The 16,820-nt window shown below is 47.6% G+C and overlaps 1 protein-coding gene and 1 non-coding gene across 3 annotated transcripts; both read left to right on the top strand.

Annotated features, from left to right (window-relative positions):
• PPP1R8 (protein phosphatase 1 regulatory subunit 8) lies at window positions 1-16,492 on the top strand. Of its 2 annotated transcripts, XM_077337119.1 has the most exons (7): window positions 1-153; window positions 2,438-2,498; window positions 5,888-6,041; window positions 7,815-8,032; window positions 8,983-9,127; window positions 13,217-13,281; window positions 15,904-16,492. In XM_077337119.1, exons 1-7 carry the CDS (start codon window positions 89-91, stop codon window positions 16,255-16,257), a joined length of 1,062 nt encoding a protein of 353 aa, XP_077193234.1. In that variant the 5' UTR covers window positions 1-88; the 3' UTR covers window positions 16,258-16,492. The 2 variants fall into 2 exon arrangements, with proteins under 2 accessions (XP_077193234.1, XP_077193235.1); XM_077337120.1 differs by lacking the exons at window positions 1-153; window positions 2,438-2,498; window positions 5,888-6,041 and adding an exon at window positions 7,093-7,251.
• On the top strand, window positions 3,077-3,246 carry LOC143839215 (small Cajal body-specific RNA 1). Its single transcript, XR_013231670.1, has one exon.
• Window positions 16,493-16,820: the final 328 nt, after the last annotated feature.

Raw genomic sequence — 16,820 nt, 5'->3', positions numbered from 1 at the left:
GATCGCCCCCTTCCCTCCTCCCTCCCCACCGCCGGGTCTTCCCGCTTCCCAGCGTGCCCCGCGCCCTCTGAATGGGGGCAGTCGCAAGATGGCGGCGAACGCGAACTCTGCCGGTGGCGGCGGGAGCCTCCCTCTCTTTGACTGTCCGAGCTGGTGAGGGTGGGGGCCGTGTGGCCGCGGAGAGCGGGGACGGTGCTCGCCGAGTCCGAGGGGGCTGGATTTCTGGAGGAGCGGGAAGAGGAATCCCCTGGAGACGGGAGGGCCGGAGTGCAGCTGCTGCAACCCCCTATGATGGAGGGGGGAAAGAGGGGACTTAGCGATAGTGGGCCGCGCAGGAGCCCCCGGGCCTGTTTGTTCCCGGTCCCCTCGCGCCCTTGCCCACGTGGAGTCGGTTTAAAAGTTTCTCCGCGCATGGGAAAGTAGATATTCTTTCTACCACCTGGTGCCTCTGAGCCTAGGAAGAGTATGTTCTTCAGACCGAACTGGTACCTGCGAGTATGTGCAAAGTGCATGTGCCTTGCAGCTTAAGAGAGAGCCGCGTCATGTGAGCACAAAGCATCTCCCTTATGTGAAGTTTTTAAAAAGGGCGGTTGTGTATGGGAAGAATAAATGCTGCTTGTCAAAAGAGCCTGAGAAGAACATTGTGCCTTAGTTAGGACTGAAGAATTACATCTAGGTATAGTTTTTTGGGGGGGATGGTTTCCGACATGAGTTAGAGCCAACCTGTGAGGATTGGGGAAGTGTTCCTCCTCCCTCCTCCACAACTGCCCTGAGATACTTGTGGTGTAATCCTAAACAGAGTGACAGCTTTTGGGCACAGTGATGTCAGTGAATGTAACTCTGTTTAGGATTGAACTGTTAGTTTGGCCTGGTGACTCATAGCTTGGAGAAAAGGTAATGGACAAGAATGACTTGAAGAGTAAAATTGGGGTAGCAATTCACATCAGGGGGGGGGATGCAGCTCTCTGGATCTGCAGTGACATTTTCCTGTTTGTGTGTAGATTTAGGATGGGCACCACAGTGACCCCATCCTACAACTTTGTGTGCATTTTTTCCACCATAAGGTCATCAGTGTATGTAGTTGCTCTAATAGTTGATGCACTCACAAAATGCCCCCATGATTTAAATTTTAGTAAATAATGCATGTGTGTTACGTGCTGACAGGTCACTTCTGACTTAAGCTGACCTTTTAAATAATGTTAGCTAATTTGAAATAAAATTTGAAAATAAGGGAAATACTTTTTGTAGAAGCCTGGACCATGCAAAAGTACTAGGATTAATATCCCACATTTAGCCCATCTAGCATGATGGATCTCCAGTCCTGACAACTGTAAACAAACATGTGGGTTGGAAATTGTTCATGGAAAATCATACCATCAGAATTTTTCCCCTAGGGGATTTACCACCACATATAGCTGCTTTCAATGGAAGCACATGCTTACCTCTAGAAAAGGAGATGGGGGAAGGGGGTACAGTCTTAGAAGTGTTACTCCTCTCCCAGAAGCCACTTTGGTATGCAGTTTAAGTTCTGTTAGCCAGGCAAGGAGTGATGGGAAAACACAACAAAGTAGAATTTGTCAGACCTCCTTCAGAAATTTCAGTGAAATTTGATCATCCTAATGAAGAAGACATGCAATTTTCTCTGAACATTGTGTTTGCGGTGTGAGGGACTAGCACAATTCTTGAATAACACAGAAATATTTATCAGGCTGGCAGACACAGCCCTGTAGGTTCCCCCTCCCATTTTCCTAAGGAGTAAATAAAACCACTGGGTGTTCTTGCCAAAAGGTACCCATCAAGAAATTATTTCATTCCTCTCTTAAACTTTGCTCAGAGCTTAGCTCATGAGTGGCAACATCCAAATATCATGATTTGTGTAGCATTTCCGTCAAGCTGTGGCACTAGCTCTGTTGTTTTGCACTGGAACTCTGCATTTCATGGTTATAACACCAGTTATCCCCCCCCCCCAACGTCAGAATAGAGCTGTAGTATAATTGAATAGTTCAGATTAGTGATTTTATAAGGGAAGAAGATTGTGATTGATTGCACTGTGTACTCTATGTATCCTCTTTTGCTGCATTGCCTTCAGCCTTTCTAGTATGTCATGTCTTATAGCTGTTTTGTTTTGTTTTTGCATTGTTTTCTAATTTTGTTACCCTTCTCCTATAGCACCTTTTACTGGATTGCTTATGTTGCCTTATTTTGTAATCTGCTATGAATATCCAAAGGCAGGGAATAAATAAACAAACAGTAGGGGGAGGGGCTTGAACAGTTCTTATTTTATCTCATAATGAAAAGCAAAAGTTAAAATTTACATGCACCTGCCAGCCATGGAAGAAGAGGTTTTTTTTGTTGTCCTAGTAACTTTAGCTATGGGGATTACAAAGGCTACTTTTAATCATTCCTAAACAAAACTTGTTTCTCTTTTCCCACCTAGGGCAGGAAAACCTCCACCAGGGCTACACTTGGATGTAGTCAAAGGAGACAAACTAATTGAGGTATGAAAATAAATGCAGAGGAATATACTTCTGTTGTTAATGTTAATAGTTTCCGCTACTCATCTGAAGCAGAAAATCCCACAAGCAAAATTTAGAGAGTGTGTTCCTTTTTTATGCTGGTTCAGTCTCAGAGCATCTGTGGCAAACCTGTTGCCATGTTGGATTTAAGTTTATGTTTTCTCTACGCTTGCAAGAACTCTTTTAGATGGCTAGTGTTTCTTGAGTCCCTCACCACCTGTTGTTCACCTGGCCTGACCGTTTTGACCGTAAGCAGTTAGATCTGCTCTTTAGCACTGCAAACTTGAAATCTGTCACACCCTGACTGGCAGCTCTAGCTGGGGAAGAGCCATGGCTCAGCGGCAGAGCATCTGCTAGGTATGTACAAGGTCTCAGGTTCAATCCCCATCGCCTCAGGTTTAAAAAGGATCAGGTGATGTGACAGACCTTTGCCTGAGACCCTGGAGAGCAGCTGCCAGTCTGATTAGACAGTACTGGCCCTAATTGACCAAGGGTGGGATTCCATCTAGGGCAGCTTCATGAGTACAAATTACGAGTTTCACCCCTACAGGTTTGTCAAGTGGCACTTGATACTAACCAAGCCATCTCTTCCCCCCGTGCTCATTTAGAGTTCCGGGGGGGGTAGCTAGTGATGGCTGGGTCCAGAAAGTGCGACATTAAATGAAGCCCTGAAGTGATAAAGCTCACGTGTGCAAACAAACACGCTGGGTTATAGCTCAGAGGCACAGACAAGCTTTTAGGTTTTTGACACCTGTGAAACATTCCTGATTATCTGTTCCTCTCTTCCCCCCTCCCCTCTTGTCCTTTGTGATTTTGAAAGCAGCACCACAGGGAGTGCAATACTAAAGGCATAGTGCAGGGGTAGTCAAACTGCGGCCCTCCAGATGTCCATGGACCACATGGGAATTGTAGTCCATGGACATCCGTGGACATCTGGAGGGCCGCAGTTTGACTACCCCTGGCATAGTGTTTTGGTGCCTGTGTGTCTGCTTATACCTAAGCCTTTTCTAGAAGCTTGGTCAGCTATGTCTTCCACTTATCCTCTTTGCATAGTGTTTAGTCTCTGCACAGCTGGATTTGTGCTGTGATAGCAGGAGGGGTGCATGTTGAATGATTTCCCAATAGGAACCGTGTGAGCAGACAGAAGCTGAAGGTGAGGTCATGACTTTATGGGGTGTTGTTCTTGGTTATTCTTGTTGCTTGCCACTGGGCGTCTTTCAGATTCCAGATTCAGTTCACAACACTTCAGCACTAGGGAATGTGTGAAGTAAGAGGCATTTGTGAATGGGGCAAATGCGCTAGTTGTACCTTCATTTAAAATCCATTGTTAAACATTGAGGTCCCTTTCTCTCTTCCTAGCGGGAAATGAATTTTCATCATTTTGCTCATCAACTCTTATTCCCTTCCCTTTGAATGTGACTTAGTTTCAAATATGTAGCCTTACAGCCTTCTATGAGTAGTTGAGAGCTCATTCCTATGCACAATAAAATCAGCATCCAGTAACACCTTTATGACCAACAAAGATTTATTCAAGGCATGAGCTTTTGAGTGCAAGCACTAAGCTCATGACTTGAATAAATCTTTGTTGGTCTTAAAGGTGCTACTGGACACTGATTTTATTGTGCTACTTCAACATGGCTGCTCAGCCTTAACCGTTGATTTCATACTGGAAACTGTAATGTAAGATGCCATTGCCTTGGTTATAATGGGTATCCTGGTGGAGGGGAATATTTGCCTAAAAGATGCTAATAAAAAAAAAACCTTGTAGCTATGAAAGGAAGAAGGCAGAGTGAATTGTGATGGGCTGGGTTGGAAGGAGTGACCTGTAAGTCACACACAAGTCAGGGCCATTTAATCTCGTAAGGGGTTAGATTTGGTCCCATGATGTTTAGTCTCCATTGAACACATAATTTACAGTGGTCCTATAGCTATTCTTTGTACAGCCCGGACATTCACATAACATTCACATTACAGCTTTTCCGCGAGACTCCAGTGAAAGCCTGATATTCTGCCACTGCCATGACCTAAAATAGTATGATGCGAACCAAGGTGGACCTTATCGAAACAGCTGTAGTGTAGCACAATAAAACCAGAGTCCAGCAGCACCTTAAAGACCAACAAAGATTTATTCAAGGCATGAGCTTTTGAGTGCAAGCACTCTTCCTCAGACTAAACAGCTGTCAACATTCTTATCTAAACAGCTGTAGTGTAGCAGTTAGAGTGTTGGACCAGGATTTGGGAGACCCAGGTTCAAAACCCCACCATGCCATGGAAGCTTACTGGGTCACGTTGGGCAGTCATACCCTCTCAGCCTAAGCTACCTCATAGGATTGTTGTGAAGATACAATGGAGGAAAAGAGAATGCTGTAACCTGTCTTGAGTCTCCAATGGGTAGAGAGGTGAGGTGTGAAGAACTTAATTAATTGGTTTGACAATTCTTTCAGGATTGTGCCTAGGGAGAGATAGGAACTCAGGTTTCATTGCTCTTACTACATCACAGCAGGGTGGTTGTTTTTTTGTTTGTTTGTTTCATTTGTGCTCCTGCAGGTGTTTTTAAACTAGTGTTTCCATTCTTCTTTAGTATATGTGGTTTGAAATGCAGAAATTATAAAACAGATAGTTCCACCCATCAAACTCGCTGGATTCTATTTCACTTCCGGCTTCATCTAATCCGTTTGGGGCATCCTCAGGCTTCTGGGGTCAGATGCAGTTTCTCTCTGCTCTCCTCCAGTACCAGGTTCTTTCAGCTTTTTGGTTCCATGTTTTTACAAGGCTTCAGCAAAAATGGAGAAGTAGGGGTGTTCAAAAACAAATTGGTATTTTTCAGAGTGGGTTGTTTGGATATTTCTGAAAAATCCAGGATCCTAATACTAGTATGGTATTGGGATCTAGGATTTTTTGGGTCCAAAAGAACCAAGAAGAAAAATTCTGATTTAAGAAAAACACCCAGCCTGACTTTGGGGTTGGCTTGGCTTCTCCAAGGAGATGCTGGCCCCAGCATCTGCATGTGGCAGAGAGGTCCCTACCATCTGCATTCAGACCTGGCTAGGAGCTCAGCTCCTGCTGCTCCATCTGATCTTCAGTATATCTGAACATACCTGAATAAAAGCTGGAAAAAAATCGGCTTTATTTAGGCTTACCTATGTCAGATTCTTTGGGATGCTTTGGGCTGATCCTGCGTTGAGCAAGGGGTTGGACTAGATGGCCTGTATGGCCCCTTCCAACTCTATGATTCTGTGATTCTCTGGTCTGTATTTGGCTTGGTAGAAAATACCAGTAAGATGTTTTTGTCCTTTTTGCTCGGTTTATGCTGAATGCACACCCCTACACAGGAGTCATAATATTGCCATCTGTCCGATGTCTTGTTTCAGAAACTTATAATTGACGAGAAGAAATACTACCTCTTTGGGAGAAACCCTGACCTGTGTGACTTCACCATCGATCACCAGTCCTGCTCCCGGGTCCACGCTGCCTTGGTCTACCACAAACATCTGAAGAGGGTTTTTCTTATAGATCTCAACAGCAGTAAGTTGGTCAATAACTTACTAAAGAGGGGTAGAGCACTAAAGAAGATTGTTAAAATTGTATCTCTGGGGTGGGGTAGAATCATAGAGTTGGAAGGGACCTCATGGGTCATCTAGTCCAACCCCCCTGCATTATGTAGGACACTCACATCCCTATCGCTCATCCACTCTAACCTGCCACCCCCTTGAACCTCTACAGAACCAGCCTCTCCGTCAGATGGCTATCCAGCCTCTGTTTAAAAATTTCCAAAGATGGAGTACCCACCACCTCCCGAGAAAGCCTGTTCCACTAAGAAACCTCTCTAACTGTCAGGAACTTCTTCCGGATGTTTAGATTGAATTTTTTTGAATTTAATCCCATTCATTCTGGTCTGTCCCTCTGGGGCAAGAGAGAACAACTCTGTTCCATCCTCCATATGGCACCCTTTTAAATACTTAAAGATGGTTATCAGATCCCCTCTCAGTCGTCTCCTCTCCAGGCTAAACAGACCAAGCTCTTCCAACCTTTCTTCGTATGTCTTGGTCTCCAAACTCCTCACCATCTTTGTTTGCCCTCCTCTGGACACGTTCCAGTTTGTCAACATCCCTCTTCAACTGCCCAAAACTGAACATGTGAGGCCCAACCAGAGCAGGTGTCTTTTCTCTTTGTGTTCAAGTAACAACAAACACAGGGGCCATCCTTTCACTTCCTAAAAAACTTAGATTCAAATGAGTAGCCGTGTTGGTCTGAAGTAGCACAATAAAATCAGAGTCCAGTGGCGCCTTTAAGACCAACAAAGATTTATTCAAGGCGTGAGCTTTCGAGTGCAAGCACCCTTCGTCAGACTATGATCGTCTTACATGACAGGGAATATATATCTTAAACACACACTTAAACTTAAACACACACATCCCATCTCCCATGGCCAGCGATGATGGGAGTTGGAGGGAGCGGTGATGCTCTTGAGGTAGCCTCCTGCTGTGCTTCATTTCCCAGTGACATCTTCCTTCCCCATGGCAACTGTTGTTGCAACATCTCCCAGCTCCTCCAGGCTTCTTGGTGCCTGTAGGTGTCTATCAGTAGGGCCACAGTTGCATTTGGGTACATTTCAGGTCCTTTGAGCTCCCAGGCTGGGGGCTCATAACACCACCAAGCAGCTTTTCAGAGGAAGGCGCAAAGCCTAACAAGGCTTAAAGCTGCCAAGCAAGTGTTGCTTCTGCTGTATTTGCTTGTGCGTATTTCTGTTTGTTCTTGTCCTTTTTTTTTTCTCCTATCAGAGGGCCACCTTTGCCCTGGAGGAGTGGGGCACACACAGTAACGAACACCACACTGTAGGACGGCCTAAGGTGGGGGAATAAAGTGGATGACTTTAAGCGCTTGCCCCTTACATACAGAGCAATGGCTTTGAAGTGGTGCTAAAGCAAGACAGAGAGTAACATTTATTTAGATCTTTATGTCAGTCTTTCCTTCCCAGTGGGGATCCAATGCAGGGCTTCCAACACTGTTCTGCCCTCCTCCATTTTATCCTTGCAACACCCTACCTTATGAGATAGGTTAAACAGAGAGAGAGTTACGGGCCCTTGACCAACCAGGGAACCTCCGCAGCAGAGTGGGGGACTCAAACTTGGGTCTCAGGTTCACATCCAACTCTTTGACTGCAATGGCTCGAAAGAATTCCCCCCCCCCCCCATCAAGTCAAGTAAATCAACTTCTCCATGGAGCTTGGAGAAGTGTGTTGCTGGCTAACGGTTTCTCTGCATGTGGTGTTGTTTTTTTGTTCCCCCAAACGTTCAGCACATGGCACGTTTTTGGGCCACATTCGTTTGGAACCTCACAAGCCGCAGCAGATTCCCATCGACTCGACGGTCTCATTCGGCGCCTCGACGCGGGCCTACACTCTGAGAGAAAAGCCTCAGACGCTGCCAGCAGTGAAAGGAGATGAGAAAATGACCACCGAGGACGACGAGCTCAAGGGATTGCTCGGCCTACCTGAAGAGGAGACAGAGTTAGATGTGAGTACCTAAACGGACCTTAACCCAGGGGCAGATGGTTGGTGCAGAGAACTTCATATGTTGTCTCTTCTGATTGGCAAAAGTTCTCTGGGGACTCGGGAAGTGAAGTCCCTTCTCCCACTACCTGAGATGGCTTTCACTGGCGGTGCTAGGAACTGGACATGGGCCATTTCGGAGTAAAATCTGTGCCAGTTTCATCCCCACCCATCCTTAACTTTGAGCATTCTCTCTTATTAACATACCAAGTGTTTTTATCTTCTCTGATTGTATACAGTCCTTTAACTGAAGTGCTGGGAATTGAACTGCAGGCCCTCGCCTGACTAATGCTATTTCTCAGCTCTGTCTCAAGAAGGAAATGGAAAGATTTCCTTAGGCCAAGATGCAGCAGCAGCTTGGCCTTTAAAATTTTGTATATGCTTACGTGCAGCATGTAGCCTGCGTTTAAATGAAGCTGCCTTATACTGAATCTGGCCTTTGCACTGAAGCTGCCATATACTGAATGAGGCCATTGGATACTGACCATAAAGCTCAGTATCATCTACTCTTAATTGGCAATAGCTCTCCAGCGTCCCAGGTAGAGGGCTTTCATGCCACCTTCCAGATCATTCTTTTAAGTGGAGGTGCCAGGGATTGAACCTGGGGCCTTCTGCATGCGAAACACATCTTCTGCCTGAGTCACAGCCACTTCTCACAAGATTGACAGGAATGGTCAGACTCTGAGATCAACCGTGTTTAGTTACAGATGGCCCTTTTGCCCTCAGCAAAGCCAGGGTACAATTTGGTCAGGCGACTGCCCGCTGCTTCCTGGCCTCCTCCCAGCACTGCAAGCGCCTTTGCCCTTTTTGTTCTAATCCTGGGTTCTTTTTGTGGGGTTCAGGAAGAACGGAACTTAGCCTTTAAATGTCCAAACGTGGGGCTGTGTGCTGACAGTCCATCCTTTGGATCCATAGAACCTGACGGAGTTTAACACCGCCCACAACAAGAGGATCTCCACGCTAACTATAGAAGAAGGGAACCTGGATATCCAGAGACCAAAACGAAAACGGAAGAACTCCAGAGTAACATTCAGTGACGACGACGAGATCATCAATCCAGGTGAACACTTTGGTCTCATCCTTGATCCTTCTCCCTGCTATTGACTACAGTCAGACATAAATGAAGCTTTCTATCAAGCCTGCCTACTCACCCTTCAAAGCCCTGTCTTTCCTAAAAAGCATCCCTGTATGAACCTGTATGAACCTGTTCCTTCACCTGCTAAAGCAGGGGGTCCCCAACCTTTTTGATCCTCTGGGTGAACTTTGGAAATCTGGCACAGTGTGGTGGGTGCAGCCACATAAAGACCGCCATAAAACAGCCGCTGTGAGAGGTGGAGCCAGCCACAAAATGGCCGCTGCAGCTCGCCTTCAGACACACAGTGAAGACCCCTGTGCCGTGGTGGTGGCAGCAGCTGGCAAAGCGGAGGATTGAAATTCTGCAGAGCCAACTCGATCTCTGGTGTCCAGTCAGAAAGCGACTGCCTGAGCACAAGCCCCATTAGGCCCCACCCACTTTCTCAAAACACTTGGTGGGGACTGGAAAAGGTGTTGGCAGGTGCCACATAGCTTGTGTCAGAGTTCCTCCTCCTATCCCTGCAGGTCCTTAGATGAAGTCATGTTTGATACAGAGCAAAAGTTTGTAGTCCTCGACGTGTGTGCCGGAAGTGGCATGCCAACCATTTGCTCGGCACGTTGGGCCAGATATTCATGAAGGCAAGAGGGAAGAGGATTAAGGAGGATTATGAAGGTGGCAGGACTTTGAGGACTGCAACTTTTTTGCAGAGCTCCAGATACTCTCTGTGTCCTTGAGGATGTTTTAAAAATAGAAGAAGAAGAGTTGGTTCTTATATGCCGCTTTTCTCTACCCGAAGGAGTCTCAAAGTGGCTTACAGTCGCCTTCCCTTTCCTTTCCCCACAACAGACACCCTGTGGGGTGGGTGAGGCTGAGAGAGCCCTGATATTACAGCTCAGTCAGAACAGCTTTCTCAGTGCTGTGGCGAGCCCAAGGTCACCCAGCTGGTTGCATGTGGGAGAGCGCAGAATCAAACCCGGCATGCCAGATTAAAAGTCCGCACTCCTAACCACTGCAGCCAGTGAGAATAGGGGAGCCTCTTCTGCTTTGAACTGAGACTGTCATATGGTGTCTGCATGAATCAGGCAGTTTATCAGAATCCATTTTGAAGGTGTCAGTAAACAGGTTTTCCCGAATAGGTCATATGTTGGTAATCATAGAATTGGAAGGGGCCATGCAGGCCATCTAGCCCAACTCCCTCTTCAATGTAGGAACAGCCTCAATGTAGGAGCAGACAGGATAACTATCTGTGCAGCCGCTTCTTGAAGACTGCCAGTGAAGGGGAGCTCACCAACTCCTTAGGCTGTCAATTCAACGGCTGAATTACTCTATGAATTTTTTTCCTGCTATCTAGCAGATATCGTTTTACACATAATTTAAAGACATTATTATGGGTCCTAATATCTGCTGCCAGCAGGAGATTTCCCTGCCCTCCTCTAAGTCAGGGGTAGTCACCCTGTGGTCCTCCAGATGTTCATGGACTACAATTCCCATGAGCCCCTGCCAGCAAATACTAGAGGGGGCTCATGGGAATTGTAGTCCATGAACATCTGGAGGACCACAGGTTGACTACCCCTGCTCTAAGTGACAACCTTTGAAATACTTAAAGACTTGTCCCCTCTCTTGCCCCTTAAAGACTTGTCCCTCAACCTTTCCTCATAGGGCTTGTTCCCCACAACCCAGATCATTCTCGTCATGCTCTTCTGAGCCCTCTCCTTTTTGAAGAGAGGCCTCCAGAACTGTTCTGCGCACAGTACTCCAGCTTGAGTGAGACCAATGCAGCATACAGTGGGACTATGATATCTTGTGATTTGGATGTGATGCCTCTGTTGATACAGCCTGAGACTGCATTTGCCTTGTTTACTGCTGTATCACACTGTTTGCTCATATTTAGCTTACTTGTACCCTCATTTGTATCAGCTGCCTCTCAAGATATTCATACGCGCAATTATGTTGATGGCCTTGTCGTTCATTCCCACCTGGACCATCACAAACAGGTAGAGATCCATAGGTTTTATCAATTTTGGCATCCTGTCCGTAATCTCTTTTATCTTTGCCGCTGGCAAGCCACACACCTCTCTAACTAGGGGGTCAGGCCTAGCCACATGCCGCTCCATGCCTCTCAGAAGAGAGTCGCCGATGACCAACACTTTCATTTTCCTTCAAATGCGATTTGCTCCTCTCTCCATGCCCTCTTCTCTCCATCTTTGAATTAGTTTAGGTTCTTCCTCTGCCCTCAATGCTGCTTCCATCTCCTCTGAACTCTGTTCTTCAGCTCTAATGGCTCCAAGTGCTGCCTCACTTGACGCCTTCTGGCTTGTGTTGCAGCAGTGAAGGGAGGCTTCATAAGTCAATACCTCCATTCTCCTTTGGATTGTTTTCCTGTGGGCTTTGAGTATCCGTGTCTTCCAAAAATAGATTCCTTGACTCTAGAATCTTTTATCTTCAAGATAAACTAATTAGGGTGATCCCCAGACAAATCCCCAGGATATTCCATTATTCGGTTATTCATTACCTTTATGGGCATTCCATAGGTGAGAAAAAGTCAAACCGCTGGAGATAAATATAAACAACAACAGAACGATTGCAATAAGATATGCTAAAAGAGCTTAGTTCTAACTTTTTTAACTTCCAAACATTTTGCAACCGTGGATGTCATTTCAGGTGAATAGTCACTTAATGCAGTGGTCCCCAACCTTTTTGAGGCTGGGGACCGGCAGGGCAACTGCCCGCCCGCACATTCCGTGCATACGCACCCGTGCATTGCGCATGCGTGGCCGGGCCATACATGTGCACATGCGCCATGCACATAATACAGCTGATTCATTCAAGAGTAGAAAAACGTCGGCTGAAAATCCAAATTGGGCAATTTTTGACTCAATAACAGAGAACCAGTTGGCACCCTAGGAATCACTTTTTAGGTGAGAAACTAGGCAGCTCGGCCCTGCTCTAAAATGTATTCTAAGCCAACGTTTAAAAGTTATAATCCAGGCCTTAGTTTCCAAAAAAATGCTGGCCCAGTTCAGCGAAAATAACAGAATAAGACACATATTTTGGAACAGCCAGAAATTGCCAAAAGAAATTTTCCTGGACTTTTTCAACATTATCGTTGAATGCTTTTATCTACGTAGGTACACTGTATAATATCTGCTGTGAAATTTTGGCATTAAAAATTCTTACTGCAGCAGGTACAAATTGGTTGTCTTTAAGGAAATAAAATTATTTCATTTGGGCAGGAGAACATTTGGCCAGATTTATTGCTTGAATTCCCATCCCCAGGCAAAGAACCACAGGACAAGAGGCTTGTGCCAAAGGGTCGCCTCTCTGGCAAGGAGGAGCCTTTAACTCACGTGGCCATGGGACTTGGAATCCCTCTGTTGCTTACCACCTCCTGTAGCACACACTTTCTCAATCAGGAACAGAGAAAAGCTCTTAACAATACTTCACACAACAAAGGACACACTATCAGGCTACAAAAACACCCACTCACCCACAAATGTTGTCCTCCCTCCCTCCCACACACAAACCCAGAGAGAGAGAGAGAGCGCGGGCTGCCTCAGCTAGAAAAAAGAAGGGGGGAAATCCCCTTACCGTGCTACAACTCTCCCTGTGTTCCTTACCTTCTCTGCAGCTGCTCAGCTCTGCCTCGGGTGAGGGGGAGCCTTTAATAAACTTTTAAGACACTTTCTTTTTCCTGGTAAAGGTAAAGGTATCCCCTGTGCAAGCACCGAGTCATGCCTGACCCTTGGGGTGACGCCCTCTAGCGTTTTCACGGCAGATTTAATACAGGGTGGTTTGCCATTCCCTTCCCCAGTCATTACCGTTTTACCCCCCAGCAAGCTGGGTACTCATTTTACCAACCTCAGAAGGATGGAAGGCTGAGTCAACCTTGAGCCGGCTGCTGGGATCGAACTCCCAGCCTCATGGGCAGAGCTTCAGACAGCATGTCTTACCACCCTGCGCCACGAGGCTCTTTCCTGACACTTGCCTTAAAACACTCTTCAGGGGGCTGAAAACACATTTCATAGCCCAGTTTATCGAGTAACTCTTGTGCTTTAATGTGCTTTGCCCACACAGAGGACGTGGACCCTTCCGTTGGGCGTTTCAGAAACATGGTACAGACTGCAGTTGTCCCAGTGAAGGTATGCTACTGTTTGAGCAAGATGTGGCTTAGAATCTGGATAATTTGAACTTTGCGTTTGGATTCTTCCCCCCCCCCTTACATCAGTGTAAATTTGAGACGTGAAGCCTAATCCTAATTTGGTGGGGGAAAGTGCCACCAAGTTGCAGCCAATTTACAGCGACCCCTTGTGGGGGTTTCAAGGCATGAAATAAACAGGGGTGGATTGGCCACAGTTTGGCTCTGTGTAGCAACGCTGTTCCATCCAAGTACCAACCAAGGCCAACCCTGGTCTGATGAGATTGGGTAGCCTGGGCCATCTACATTTGCTTAGATATAACACCTTTTTTTTTGGAGGGGGGGATGTTGGACACATCTTCTGGTGCAGCCCCTGGAACAAAAATGGATACAGACATGATGTCTGTAGCCCCGGCCCAGGGAGTGTGCCAGAAGAGGCTGGGGCAGCTGTTGGGCACCACAGTAAGTGGCTGGCTGGGGCAGCGCAGGCTGTTGCCCGGGGAGGCCTGGACAGTCGCGAGGCAGCATAGCGGGTAGGCCAACCCTGGCCAGGGGACATTGCCAGGCGGCACAGAGGCCAGGCAGGGCAGCACTGCCACAAAGGTGAGGAGAGGGAGGGAGGGAGCAGGCAGTCTGGGTGGTGGGGAGGCCTCTGGGGCCCGGGCCGGAGGCCACGATGCCAACACAGGCTCAGGTGCTGCCCTTCAGGCTGGAGGAGGCCAGGGCCTTCCCTGGAGAAGAGGTAAGGAGGGAGGGGGGAGGACTTTTTATGTGGGTGTTTGTGTGTCTGCGGGGGAAGGGACCGGAAAGTAGGTTGGGGAAGGAGAGACAGGGAAGTGGGAAGTGAGGGAGGAAAGGGGTTTGTGTGTGTCTGTCTGTGTTTGTGTGTCGGCGAGCGCCGATTGCATTGCTCTAGCACGGTGGTGGTGTGGTTTGTGTGTTATTAAAAAATTTTACAATGCCATTCAGCTGCATAATTCAGTTGTGTGTACACCTCTCCTTTGAGAGAATCCGAAACCTCCTTACACTGTGTCAGTCCATTGGTCCATCTCCTCAGTACTGACTATGCTCACTGGCAGCCACTGTTCAGTTCCTGGCCCTTCCCTTGTTGAGCCCTGAATGGCCCACTCAGACAAACAGGGTCTCAGGAGGAAAAGTGATTTCCCAGCATTTATTGCCTGTGGTCTTTTCAATTGGAGATGCCAGAGATCCAACCTGGGGCTGTCTCACATGCACAGCTGGAGTTTTACCACGGACCAGCAGTGCTCCTCAAATTCCATTTTGTGCCCCTATCCCACTAACGTTCCTGCTGCTCTTCCTTTTCTGCCCCTAATGCAAAGTTGTGGTTTACCGTGGTAACGCGGTTGGTACTCTAAGAATCTCTTGCACTACTGCAAACAAGTCCTCAGTTCCCTAAAGGAACCTTGCAAAGAGCAAGTGTGAAAAGTGAAAATATAACTGGGTGGAAAGATTTTAATAGGGCAGCAGGACTATTGTGATCCTTAGTCTGTGTTTCCATTGAGCTTTGATGTGGAGGGGACCCAATTTTGCAGAGATGGCTCTTTCTTACGAAGTGGACACTGGTAAAACAGCAGCGATCTGGTTGTGATGCAGAGGAAAGATCAGCCCTTGGGATATGCCCCTTAATGCATTGCACCACACAGGGATGAATTCACCCAAAGGGGCTTTTTAGTTCCTTAGGTGTAACTCAGCCTTTTAGTCCCTCCTGCAACGTGTCTCATCATAACCTTTTTTAAAAAAAACAGGAAGGAACAAAGCTTTGTTCAATAGAGGGAAAGGGAAAGATTTGCTGCTGCTGCAGAAGGGCAAAGTACGGTTTTACTAGTTTTTGCAGCTGAGTCCTTTAGTGGTGTGGACAAAGAGATAGTATTTATACCCCGCTTTTCTTACCTTATGGAGTCTCAAAGCGGCTTGCAATCTTCTTCCCTTCCTTTCCCCACAATAGGTACTTTGTGAGGTAGGTGGAGCTGAGAGTTTTGAGAGGCCTGTGACTGCCCTAGGTCGTCCAGATGGTGCCATGTGGAGGAGGAGTGAGGAAGCAAACTCAGCTCTCCAGATTAGAGTCTGCCACTCTTAACCACTAATCTACACCATGCTGGTTCAGGACTGCTTGAACTCAGTGTGGTTTGTGGCAGGAGATGCAGGACAGAAAGGCCAAATGCTTGTCCTTACAGTGCATCCTTGTCTTACAGAATTTACTGCCTCAGGATGATGGCCACGGTGTTCAAACGGGATTAGGCACATGCATGGGAGGTCAGGATTAGGTGAATGCCAGGGGGGTGCAGTGACTGTGAGGAGGGGGTGGATTCTCCATGCTCAGAGGCAAAAGACCTCTTTGGGGGTCAGGTAGTGCTGGTGGTCAATTAGCTTGGATCCTTTGGGGCACATTACCGAGGACTTTCCAGGAACGGCATTTCAAGGGTGTTGATCCAGACTTCAGGAGGGGAGGCGAGTAAGTGACAATTCGTGCGCAGAAATCTGAGGCAGAGCCAAGTCACCCATTTCCAACCTTGCAGGCAGGCTTTACTCTTCTGGGTGGGTCGAAGCAGGTACGCCTCTGACGTTACATCATTTCCCTTAAACGAACGTTTTGTTCTGCCCGCAGAAAAAACGAATGGACAGCTCAGGCTCCCTGAGCACGGACGAGTCCATGACGCGGCGCATGCAGAACTTTCCCTACAGCGGAGGGCTGTACGGTGGCCTGCCCCCGACCCACAACGAGACGGGCGCCCAGGCCCACAGCATCCACGGCACAGCGCTCATCGGGGGCCTGCCAATGCCCTACCCTAACCTCGCCCCCGACGTGGACTTGACTCCGGTAGCGCCGTCCACAGTCGCCATGAACCCGGCTCCCAACCCGGCCGTCTTTAATCCCGAAGTTGTGAATGAGCCCAAGAAAAAGAAGTATGCAAAAGAGGCGTGGCCAGGCAAGAAGCCCACCCCTTCCCTTTTGATCTGAAGCGCGGAGAGAGCTTGGGTGTGTCTGTGTGTGTCGGGGGAGGGGGAGTTAAAGGAGCAGCAAACCGAACTGTACGAGCGCCACGGGCATCTTTCCAGCTCAGGACCGCACTGCGCTGCAGCCAAGCGACGGGGCCGAGTTTCCCTACAAGATCGAACCTTCAAAAACTGTTCTACAGATGTCTACAAAGAAGCAAAGGAAGTCCACAAATATATCTCTCACTGCCTGTGGAACCTCAATGCCTCGCCGGCAGCCCTTCTCTCTTCTTTCGCCCGGCCTTTCTAATTCCCCGGTTGTTTTTGCTCCGAGGTTCTTTGTGGGTTGAACGGTGCTCCGCGGGGTGACAGAGCACCGTAAAGAGCCTTCGCAATTTGATTGTGGATCGAATGTGGAGTCTGGCTTCCACTCTCAAGCGAAGCTCTGGAGAAGGCATAGAGCCGGCCAGAATCGAAGCCAGGTTTGTGATAGAATCCTTTAAGTCAGAGAAAACAAATCCCTTTGTATCTCAGGATCAGCAACATGCTTTTTAGTCTACCTTCTTGTTTGCCAAGGTACACGCAGCA

This window comes from Paroedura picta, chromosome 5 (assembly GCF_049243985.1).
Source record: "Paroedura picta isolate Pp20150507F chromosome 5, Ppicta_v3.0, whole genome shotgun sequence".
Lineage (NCBI taxonomy): Eukaryota > Metazoa > Chordata > Lepidosauria > Squamata > Gekkonidae > Paroedura > Paroedura picta.
This window is presented reverse-complemented; position numbering and strand designations above follow the sequence as displayed.